We start from the raw sequence: 12,510 nt of genomic DNA, 5'->3' as shown, positions 1-12,510 counted from the left end.
AAAACCCTTCTTCTCCCAGGTTTTAAACCAGAGAAGGGCTGTTGGTGGAGAAATGCACTGTCATGGAGAAACACACCAGCAAGTAGCAGAAAACAGGAGACAGCACATTCAGTGCAGGAGGAAACAATGATTCACCTGCCTTGCTGCCTATGTGATAGAAATATTACAATTTGTCACATCAGTGTATGTATTTATGCATACATTCACAAATATTAACTGATGGATCTGATTCGATTTCAATCCGTTGTAAAAAAAAACTAAGATGGCAGCCCGATTTTAATGATCCATCACTGTGTTACTCAGTTTAAACACTGGAGTGCGAATACTGGTATCACACCGGCATTTTTTTCCCCATCACATCCCGCTGGCTAAAACGGATTCTGCCCTAGTTCAAAATGGTGGTGACAGCCCTTGCGTTCATAAACAGTCTGAAGTAGGGGCGTTGCGATGCCCTTAAGGTAAACAAGTGCAGCTACCAGCTGGTTATCTAATCACTGGCTTAAAATATAGATATGTAAGTAATTGTATCCCCGTTTATTATACTTATCACTGAGACTTGCAGTGTTCTTTTTACGCTTAAAAATACATTTGTGATGGGTTTCTCCGGTAAGCATTAGATATACGTTTTAAATTAAAATTACATTAGTCATTCGGGGTTTAAAAATGCTGAGTCAAACCTAATTCTGAAACAGAGTCAAGTCATGAGATCTGGTCCTTATGCAAAGCTCTCGACAATTCGAGCGCATTTCCATCAATACATTATTTATTGTAACATACACATCCGTGAATACTGTGACGGCGCTTTCAGAATTGTATTTTTATACTTGCAACTATTAAGTCTGTATTAAGAACTGAACACCCATAGGAGTTATTTTGACAAAAGTAAGAAAAAAATATATTTTTCTGATACAATTTGTCAAACGTTCCAATTGTACCCAACATTTCTGCTCGATGATTCTTATTCTAAACAGCAGCACAGTTATATAATTATAATTAATACTGTTAACAATAACTCGAGTTAAAAACAGTTTTCTGTCGTGCCGCTATCGTTAATATTATAGAGCAGGTGTTTCTCCAAATAAAACCCTCTATTCTTCGCTTCCTGCAGGAAGACGCACCCATTTCGCCAGACAGCCAGGGCAGTTCGTCTATAGAAACGGGGAGTAGCGAGCGACAAAGCAAAAACGTTGAAGGGGAGAGTTCTTTCATTAAATTTCTAGATTTACAACCCGAAAAAAAATCAAGTAAAACAATAGATACTCATCTGGGACAGGGCTGTGAAGGTTATTTTAAAAAGTAATTTCAAGTCTTTGACCTACTTAATTTTATCCGTCGCATGTGAGCCTTTTTTTTCGTAGAATTGTTTATTTATAGTGGGTAAAAACGCAGTTTCGTGTAATTCACGTAAAATTACTGAAGTGACAAAAAACCTAATTGCTTTCAGAAAATGGTGAGAATACCATGCACAAAATACAACAAAGAACATGACCATGCTATTTGTTTTCAAATAAGAAATAGAACTGTTTAGAAAAGTAATAAAATCTAATACGAATGTACATGTTAATGGAAAGACAAGCTCTGAAGTAATAATCTTCACAAAAGACTCATATTGGCTGAAAAAAAGAACATCACTAATGCAGTTTTTTTTTACAGTACATAACATCAAACAAACAAAATCTGGAGATGTGATTTCCACATAGTTCGGTAAAAGCAGTATGTTTCCGGTCTAGCCTGCACCAGAAAGATACTGTTGATGCTCACAGCATTTACAGCCAGAACAAAGCCTTTGTTTTCCATTTAAAGTCTCCTGGGGGGATTTTAAATGCCACGTATGTATGCGAGGTTTCTACTCAAAAAGACATTAAGATACTGACCATGAGAAGCTAAAAGGAAAATTATTTGGTGGCATTTTGAGTAATTCTGAATTTCATTCAGGCTGCCATTTTGAAAGTCTCTGTACTGCACTGGGTAGTCATTGCCAAGCTGGCATTGCAGATAACCTTTTGTCCAATGGGAGGGAGAAAGCAAGTATCAGCATTAAAGAGGGGATGATAGTGCCCACAAAACTCAGCTTGTCCATAAAGGTTGGGGGTACATACCACTAAGGGGCGAATAAATTCATCTGATATAGGCCAGCACTGAGCATTAACTTTAATAAATTACATTGCTTTGCGTTATATCTGTCAGGTCCTAGCAAAGAACTGTCTTTAGGAAGGAAAAACAGTATCATCATAGCTTTAAATGTATTGAGTATTAAGAGAAACAGTTCACTCCACTATTACATTTATGTTTTTAGAAAAATAAGGTAGACAAGTAGACATATTTATTGATTAAATAAGCACTCATGGCTGACCCTAATGCACTTGAATGACTTTGCATGTGAATCACTGCACTAGAGAGAGCTGATTGGGCACAGGTGACAAGGTGACTTAACACTCTACGTGAATGTCAAGCCTTGTGTAGTGAAAATCTGTAAAGAAAGTGACAGAGAGAAGCCAATTTGCTCTGCTCATTCGACCCATCCATACACTGAAGGATGGATTAAGTCCTCTGAGCTGGACTTCCCAGAATCAAAACTAAGCCCTCTTTAGTAATGAATCAGGGTTTGAGTAGCCCACCTTGACATGCTTCAGCCAGTGTAGTGCAGATGGGTGAAACAATGTGCTCTTTATTGTGTGTATACGTGAGGTCCACATGTTATGATCTGAGCAGGGCTGTCAAGTCACTACAGAACTCTGCCTGTAGTGATTGGTGGCGTTGGCATACTGATATGACGCATCACTCATGCTGACGTGACATAACTCCAGCAGGACACCACACTGCTCATGGAACAACGGCATTGTTGAGTGATTGGAATGTGATAGTTGTGCCATAGATTCCCCCTTGTGCCCCACTGAATATTTGTGGATTGAGCTGGGATGACAAGTTGGCATCAAGGGGTCAGAGACCAGGTCCATGCTTGTCCTGGCTGTATGAGAGGAATGGGTTGGAATCCTACAAAACAGTTTCTGCAATCTGGTGCAAAGCGTGTGTACTGCTGTAGCGACAGATGCTACTAGTAGCATGAGTGGTGGCTACTAGTTAAGGATCTGTACCTGTGGCTGGAAGGTTGCTGGTTCAAATCCTGTGGCTGGCAGAGGAATCCTACTCTGTTGGGCCCCTGAGCAAGGCCCTTAACCCCAACTGCTTCAGGGGTGCTGTATAAATGGCTGACCCTGCACTCTCACCCCAAGCTTCTCTCCCTGTCTGTGTGTCTCATGGAGAGCAAGCTGGGGTATGTGAAAAGACAAATTCTTAATGCAAGAAATTGTATATGGCTAATAAAGTGATCTTATCTTATCTTAGTATATAACTTTCACAGTAGACCCCCTGTTGATCAGTCCTGTTGATAAGAATTATTTTTCAGTATAATGAATTGACCTATGTCATATCTGTTCAGTGAAATTAAAAAAAAAAGTTTTTTTCTGTTTCCTGGTATTAACTGTGTGCAGTCATAGGTGATGTTTCTTTTTAAACTTTCTCAGTTTGAAGCTTTAGAAGCTAGAAAATCAGTTTACTTTTGTGGGAACTGCTGATTCCTTTAAACATTTATTTGCTTAGTTTTGCTTTACAGATCCTTACACAATATTTAAAATCAAACTTGCATAAGACAGAATAGGTGAACCGGACACCATAGCAGAGGTGCCCAGGTCCTTGAGGGCTGGTGCGTCTGCAGGTTTTCTTTAAAGCAGCAGAACCCAAAGAGCTAGGAAAGCTTAACCTGGTCCAGTAAAGCCAATAACAAGCTGTTTCAGGTCATTATAAGCCCACCTGGCCTGAACACCTGTAAAAACATTGGGCTCCAGTACAAGGACTGGAGATCGCTGTTGTAGTGTCCCCAGGGTTTTTACAGAAATAATAGTCCAGCAGTCCCCAATGCTGGTCCTGGAGCACAGGTGTGTGTGTGTAAGCTTTCCAAGTCTCATTGAAGCAACAACACCTGAAGAGTTGGGGGAAACTGAAAGCTGTCCAGTCAAGCCTGTAACCAGCTTGTTAAATGCCAAGTCAGAACCAAAGCCTGCAGACACACAGCCGTCTGGTTCCAGGATTGGACACCCTTGACTGCTTTCCAATACTAAATAAAAGCAAAATATACTGTTCTTACAATACAACTGCATAATAAGATAAGTGCAATTTTCTCTTTGTACCAGAGAGGTACTCTGAAAGTGTTCGTGTAGCATCATCCTAAAAAGCAATATCACACTCGGCCTCTTTGTGAATGTTTTTAAGTCTCACTTTTGTAGACTGTTCAGTTACTTTTCACGGTGCAGTCACATGATACTCTTCTTTGCAGCTCATGAGAAAGGTACCATTCACTGACTCATCTCACTGCTGTGATTCCATCCCAGACATGACAGGTCCCCCACCTCTTTATTTTGTTAGGAGGATGATCGTTTTAACATTTTCCTTTCTTCTGCCAGCAACATTACAAAATTGGTACACAGGATTGAGATTCTCGTGCACCTCTACCTCTTGTGTATGGCAGCTTTTGCTCTTAATCTGGTCCCTGATTATACATGTACTAATGCTCACAGCCTTCTCTGCTTAATGCGATAGTGTGGATTGCAGAAAACGGATCACACCCTGGCTAAGAGGCTGTACAATATAGAGCCAGATAGATATGTGGGTTAAAGGAGTAGTTTACATCAGCTGTTCTTTTCTCTTCTTTGCTGGTTTTATGGTTTCATCTCCTGTTGTGTGTATTCTGTGAGGCTCCATCTTTTTCTTTCTGTGTGAGATGCTATTTACCACACTCACTATTTTTCTCAGGAAAAATTAATCTTGAATCAGAATTTAAAGACATCAAGTCAAAAATAAGAACGAGATTGCAAAATGATTGTTCAAGCATGATTTATGTAACCTAATATCTTTATTATCTGACTTTTTAGTTCATTAATGTGATAGAGGCATGTGTCATTTATAGTAAACGCTCTGAAAGCTATATTGTTCTAGTTAGAATCTGAAAACAGACTTTAGAAATTGCATTCTGAAATCGATCTTACTTTGCCATTTTTGAAAATCTTGATGGAAATGACTCATAGAAGGTTAAAAGATGTTCACCCACCTCACATACTTTTGTATTTTCTGGATTTGTGTATTGCTAGTTTGCTGTGCAGTGCACAATTACCAACCAATTGTCTTATCAGAACTTATTGTTTGTTGAAAAATTAAGTTGACGTGGAACGTTTCCAGTAAAACCATCATTCAACAAGAAAAAAATGGTTAAACATTACATAAAACATAAGGCTAATAACATGAAACAACAGGGAAGAGCTATGATGTAAACTACGTTTTTACAATTTTCAAAAGGCTACCGGAAAACTTGATTCTGCAACACTTGGCAAGCTACACAGTCCAGTTTGCTTCTAAATGATAGCAAGCTTGATTGCAGCTTCACGCCATTGTTCCAGCTGTTACAACACTGAAGGCTAAATCTTCTTTGGGTCTAGATCATTTTTTTCTCCTGAAGAATCGAATCAATAGATATTGAGCCCTGGTAGACTGCAGTATGATCAGCTCTGAAACTCAAAGAGACAAAAAAGTGGATTCATCACAAATGGGTGCTGGACAAAACCTCGGAACGTCATTTGTAGCTGACCAGTGCTTGATTGCACAATGTGCCCTATCCATCTATCCATTCTCCAACGTTTCCTTCAGGATCATGGGGGAGTGGGAGGGCAAGCAACAGGTCCAAGTTAGCATACACCCTGGATGGGACACCAGTCCATCCCAGGACACACACACACACACACACACAGGCACAAACATTCACATGAGGGCAATTTTTCTAGAAGCCAGTTAGTCTACTGGTATATCTTTGGACTGTGGGAGGAAACCCACATGAACGAAGGCACAACATACACATAAACTCCACACAGAAGGCACCCCAGGTCCAGAATTGAACCCAGGGTACCAGTGCTGCATGGCAGCAATGCTAACCACTGCGCCACAGTGCCACCCGCAATATAGCAAACACTGTGTGGAATGTGAAGCACTGTCTGTTTGCAAGTTACATTGTTTTTTAGGTCCACATTTTCTTCAGGATCAACAACACTGTTTTTCCATTGTTCCCCAGGCTCGGACAGAGGAGCAGTCGGACCCCTTTCCCAGCCCTCGGCCTACTCTAAGCGCCCAGCAAATGGCAGGCGCCTCGGTGAAGGTGGCGGTGAGGGTCCGCCCCTTCAACTCCAGGGAGATGGCGCGCGACAGCAAGTGCATCATCCAGATGAGTGGGAACACCACCAGTGAGTATCCAGCCCACGTCTGCAGCGCTTCCCAGCAGCTTAGACAGGCGGGATGTAACCTCGGCTTCACGACACCTGGTCTTTATTGCATAGATTACTGCTGTGCATTTCTTGAAGGATGAATCGGGCCGATTAAACCCATTTCTTTGACCATTAAGAGAGATTTTTTTTGTTTTGGAAATTTTGTGAGAATTACTGCTGCATTGATCAGAATATTCCATTTTAATCTTAATTCACATCAAGGAATGGATCAGGAAACAGCTTTCGATGTGCTGCAGGACTATGGCCTTGTGTATTGGAAATGATTGATTGGCGTGCTGTTTTCAGCTATTGGCTTACTCTGTGTTGTGACCGGATGTGTTTCACAGTGGTTTTGTGCAACGCGAGTGGATCAATAAACATGCTAGAATCTGAGCATATGACTAACGCTTTGTTAATTTTTGACCATGTATATTTGTCAGCCATTCTGAAAGAGTGTGATACGTAATGATGAGATTTTGATGTGGTGGAAGTTCACATGGATTCTGGAATAAAGGAACAGAATGAACAAGCCAGCATCAGATATAAGAAAAAATGTGTATCAATTAGCAACCAATTATAGGTAAATTATATATTAGAAGTAAAAAAAAATCTGACTTGACATTATTCTTTCACAGATATGCCCATTTGAAAGGCATTTGAATACATCCATGGCAAAATCTGGATTAGGCTATAATTGAAAGACTTGTGTACTCCCTGCTTACTTGAATTAATGTGATACAATATTGATAATACAGTAGATGGCATACCCAATGCTAATCTGTTCTTGTCTACTTTCTTCAGTAAACTGTTAAATTAGATTTCTAATGTTTTAGATTTTGAGATCACTCTAGATCAACCATGGCTCTTTTATGTAGTGAAGAAGCACTTCATGTTCTTGTACAATTGTATAGAACGCCTCTCATGAATGCCTGATAAGATATTAGTAGCGGGATATTTTGTCAGGCCCATGGGTTTGCAGCTTGCGTTAGGCAACAAAGATAAAATCAGTAATGTAACAGCTGCATGGGGGAATTGCCTGTGTACTCCATTGAATGCTGAATGACAGCACAAATATGGTAATTGCAGTATTATTTTTTAATGAGAAGATAAATTCTGGTTAATTGCTTATTTTAAAGGTATTATTAATATGGGTTCTGTAGAACCATACTTTTTTGCCCTCTGTAATCTTGGTTTCCCGCAGCAATCAGGAATGTGACTCAAAGAAGATGGCAACAGAAAAGGTTTATGTTTTTCCATTAAGGGAACCGCCAGGGCCTTCATCTTTGTCTGTAGCTCCTTGAAAGAAAATAACACAGAGATTATTATTGCCTATCATCTTTATATATCATCTTATATATTTTTCTTTTATGAAACAGGGACCTTAAGAGCTCAGCAGGTCTCATTTCCATTTATATTAAACAGCTTTCTGTCTGGGTGTCTTGCTCCCTTTTAGAAAAGTCAAAATGAAAGGGTGTTGTTAAATCTGGACTCATCAAAGTCCTTTCCGTTCATTTTTGTTGCTAAGGGCTTGTACTAATTCTAGTATTAAATTCTTCTTTATTTTGGTGAAAAACAAGCATATTTAAGATGCTGTATACCATCCACCCTACAGTACGTCAATGTTTAGTTTTTATCTGGGTGCCCTTCAGCGATGGCCTCATTTGATGTTCTAGTGAATGTGAAAGCCTTCAGCAGTATCCTTGTGTTAAGGCTGTGACTCAGTTCATGGTGAAGAAGGGATGTAAGGAACCAATGAGAACCAAGTGACTCTGGCTGTGAGGAGACTCTGGAGAGATTTAATTTCCAGTCTGCTACATGAAGCAAATCCATTTAGTCAATAATGGATGAGGCTTTTAAAATATTCACTGAGTGGCCTAATTTTATCGTCTTCTCCACCCTAACCATGACATCTCAAGAAAACAAAGACTTTTTAAACACGTTTTTGTAAGGTAACTTGTGCGTGGGAACTGCTGGATACAGGGTGATTGTGGTCATGACATCACTTTCTTAAGAAAGCTGTTTGTGCCTTCTTATAATTATCATTCTCGTCTTCCTCTTCTTAATAACATCTTCTGGCTGTTCCTCTAACTTAACGAGGAGTATTTTAGCCTTGATTAACCATTGTTGTGGTAGCTTATCCCTCTTGGTTTTTGAATGTGGGATATTGTTACAATGCATGCAACTTTTTCAGATGACTTAGATGCATATTGGGCTGCATGTTGGTACAGTGGTTAGCATTGCAGTTTGTATGCTCTTCATCTGTTTGTATAGGTTTTCTCTGGGTGCTCTGGTTTCCTCCCACAGTCCAAAGACATACTGGTAGGTTAATTGGCTTTTGGGAAAACTGGTCCTGATGTGGGTGTGTGTATGTCTGTGTACAGTATCTTCCATGCAATGGAGTGGTATCCCATCTAGGGTGTACCCTGCTTTGAGAATGTTGCTTGCTGGGATAGGCCCCAGCTCCCCTGTGACCCTGTATGGAGAAAGTGGTTAGAAAGTGGATAGATGAATGAATCTTGTGCTGTAATGAATGTAATTTCTTTAGAAAATCTACATCTTTTGTTGCTCAAAAACAGTTTTATGCTGGTGCACTCAAATATCCCACAGACTGCATGGAGCCGTAGAAATGAAAAAATTGAGTCAGTGTTGAATCTTTAAATAGTGTGGACTGCAGCTCCAAACCAAATCAAAACACTCATGATAGACTTTTTTCCTAGCAAGCAGATTACTAATCAAAGCATCAGAAAGGAGTGTAATATTTTTTCTCAATATTCATCCAGTGGAAGGCAGATGCAGTTCATTGCACCACATCACACATTTAAACAGATCAGTTATTCATAAGTTCAGATTTGGATGAAAGTAAAAAGCAGCTCCTTCCATTTGCAATCCCTTTTGCTGATGCGTGACTCTAGAGATTAAAGGGAATACTCTGTTCTACCAGGAGAAAGACAATTTGAACCATTACATTTTTAAATGAAAAACGTTCACTCACAGACCTTCCCCCTTAGAGCACATGCTGTTCATTACACTTTTTTTCCTGTTTCACTTGTCACGAGACACCAGCAAGGACAGTTCAGAAAGTGTGAAATTTCATTATTGAAAGGCTTTGAGGTGTATTTTCCCTGGAGCTGCAGTGATTCATATTCTTACGTTTCTCCTCAAATTACCTGAGTTTTGAAAGCTAAGTAAAAAGCACTTTCCTTAAAAAAGAAAGTTAAATATTGTCTTCTAGTCAAATAATTAACACATTATTGTTGCAGTGGGAGAAAGTTCCCAAAGATGGTAGTTGCTCTTGGCAGGTTCAACCTGATAAAGCACTAAATCTTGAACAGTAGGATATTATAGGGAGGTGAGGTAAATTAAGAAGACAGGAAGATTTTTCCCTAATTAAACATCTGTAAATTAAACAGTGATGTATTTTTCTAATGTGCAGAGAGGGCCAGTTGATCACGATAGTGGGATTTGATGGCAGTTAGAAGTGCGGATATAAAAACTGTGGGCTCTCCGATCTCCTACAGAACACATGCAGTGCAGTAGACTTATTCAGACATCAGATCCATCATGCATGAAATGGTTCTTCAAGTATTGCCGAGAGAATTTTAACTTCTGTTAACATCTTAGATCTGCCTTTTACTGGAAGGTCGTGGTGAGAAATCAATGTCTCCTCCCCCACACGCCCCCAGCAGGAGATCTAATTTCTCTCCACTATTGTTCACGGAGCTGCACTGAAACCGATGCCTTTTCCACCTTTGGAATCTTCTTCTCCTTTCAGAACCAGAGAAGTCAGACCTCTTCATTTCCTAGCCATTTCTGAAGCGTTAATTCAAAAATCAGGTGCATCCCGCAGTCATATACTGTAAGGTTCTCCAATGGTTGAGAAAATCATTCATTATGTAGTCAGGCTCTAATAATTTCTTGGCAAAGGAGAAGTATGAACTGCCATTGAATTGCCACTGAACTGACCTTGAAGAGGCATGCTGGCTCTGGTTTTTGCTGTATGACACACCACACATCAAAGAAATCAGAAAGATTCAAGATTCAATACTCTATTACTGTGTCAGCAAAGGTGATAGAAATTTGCCCCAGTGCAGACCAAATAAAAACAACAAAAACAACACTTATTACCCTTACACATATGCAGCACATATTATTCAGTCAGTCAGCTGAAGACTCAAAATATAAAATTACAAGTCAAAAGAAAATGTATTTTCTTGAAATGCACACTGAGTGTTAAAAGAAACCTAAAGCTCCATGCATGTATTTGTTTAGAAAAAAAAAAGTAACCACTACAACATTTGTGTCAACATTAATCACCACATTAGTGAGAAGGTTGATTGGGCACGGGCGATGAGGTCCTTTGGCCTGTTGAATGTCAAACCTTGTTAAAACCAAGGAAGAAGAACACAGAAAGGTGCCAATATGCCCCATGTATCAAGAGAACAACACCTTTGTTCCAACAGTATGCTGGAGACTGACGTACAGTAAGTCGCCTTAGGTCAAAATGACACAAGTGGACTGAAGTCCTCTTTAGTGATGAATCAAGATTTTGTGTAGACCTTCCTGATCCTGAATTTAATTAATTGTTGCGTACAACAGACCCTTCTGCTTGCCTTGTTAGGGTGTTCTAGGCAGGGGTGCCTTGTCTCTACAGAATGCCGCTTGTAGAGATTAATGGCAATCAGGCTGCATGGTGCTACATTGCTCAGGTCCAGGGAACTCGCTTGATGTCCTTCCTGCAGGCTCATCCTGTTGTGACAACATTGCAGCAGGATAATGCATGCCCACATCCTACTTTTGTGACAGTTCTTTCTTGTATAATATGAAAATGTGACAGTTATGCCATGGATGTACTGCTCACCAGATTGAAGCCCCACCTAACATTTATGTGATAAAACATTAATAGACTGTGACTTTCACAGTTGACCCTCTGTTGTTCCCAAATGTTCAACATAATGAATTTACCCACGTCTGTCAGAATAAGTAAGTGTGTCTGAGACAGGAAGTGTCTGAGAATTCAATGTTTTTCTCATCATAATTTTGAGACTTCGTTGCAGTAATTTTAATACTTGGCATATGTTTCTAAATTGAGGAAAAAGTGCCAAGGTACCAGAAATATCAGTAACCTGGAACGTTCTTACTGTTTGACATAATATTGACATATTTCTTTATAATTTTGTAGATAGATTTCTTTCATATTAGTTACGTTAGATTGTTTTCCTATTATAGAAATACAATTAAAAAGAAACAAGATAGAGTGAATTGTGTAGTGAATATAGAAGGATACCATTCTAGTTTGATCCTTCAACACAACACCCCATTCTGTAATCCATTCAGCTGGAGTAGGGCCTTATAATTTCCAAAGCTGAGAGAACAAATGCTTAAGCAGCCACATCTGCAAGTAATAAGAATTTCTAGTGGCAGCAGTTTATTTGATCTAATAATCAGAATCCAAATTCCAGTATCTCTATAATTCTAAAATACTCGTAAACATCACCACCACATGTGTATGAGTTTTCAATTATGCATTTAGGAGGTATTGTCAGAAATGTCCGTGTTGAATTTATGTGGTTCGTGGTTTTGTAAGAAATCTTGTGCAATGCAGGTGTGAGCAGTATCTGCGCTATTATCAGTAAACACCCTTATTTTCAAGCTTATGTGTGATTCTCTGAATAACTGATTGATTCAGGGATTTCCAGAGTTTGTTCCACAAGCCTTTTGTCTTCTGTATTTGTCTGGTATTGAAAGACTGTAAAAAATAATTGCTAAATATAAATGTTTTATAGCACCATACTGTCTCAGTTTATTTCAAAATGGTGCTTTTAAGTGAGCGACACAAGAAGGGACAGAAAACAGGAATGACATACTGTTTCCTGGTAGGCGACGGTTGCCCTGGTAACACAATGCTAAAAAAATTTGCTTGGATCACACTCTGTAAAATAACGGAAGAAAACCCGATATGGTTTTGGAAAAAAAAAATACAGTTCACATTTTGTTACTGTCATATTGTATTTAGATAGTCTCTAAGTGTGAACAATTTACATTAAAATGATGATAGAACCACTTGTATATAATCTGAAATGTACTGTACAATTCCTAGCTGGAATAGCGTACCTGTTCTCACCAGAGTAATCCAAGGTGGCTTTTTCAGGCATTTGTTAAAGAAAGCATTGCAAGGGGATGAACCCTGTGCTGTGCTTCAGTTTTG

The 12,510-nt window shown here is 39.3% G+C and overlaps 1 protein-coding gene across 1 annotated transcript in view; it reads left to right on the top strand.

Annotated features, from left to right (window-relative positions):
• kif1aa (kinesin family member 1Aa) overlaps positions 1 to 12,510 on the top strand; it is a 91,044-nt gene that overhangs the window by 485 nt on the left and 78,049 nt on the right. Inside the window, exon 2 of the mRNA XM_088912614.1 lies at positions 6,116 to 6,284. Coding sequence (XP_088768740.1) covers positions 6,179 to 6,284 — 106 coding nt within the window. The 5' untranslated portion in view covers positions 6,116 to 6,178. The remainder of the gene's footprint in view (positions 1 to 6,115; positions 6,285 to 12,510) is intronic.

Source organism: Atractosteus spatula, chromosome 4 (genome assembly GCF_055471065.1).
Source record: "Atractosteus spatula isolate fAtrSpa1 chromosome 4, fAtrSpa1.hap1, whole genome shotgun sequence".
NCBI lineage: Eukaryota > Metazoa > Chordata > Actinopteri > Semionotiformes > Lepisosteidae > Atractosteus > Atractosteus spatula.
Note: the sequence above shows the minus strand (reverse complement) of the source record. Positions and strands in the feature narration are given on the sequence as shown.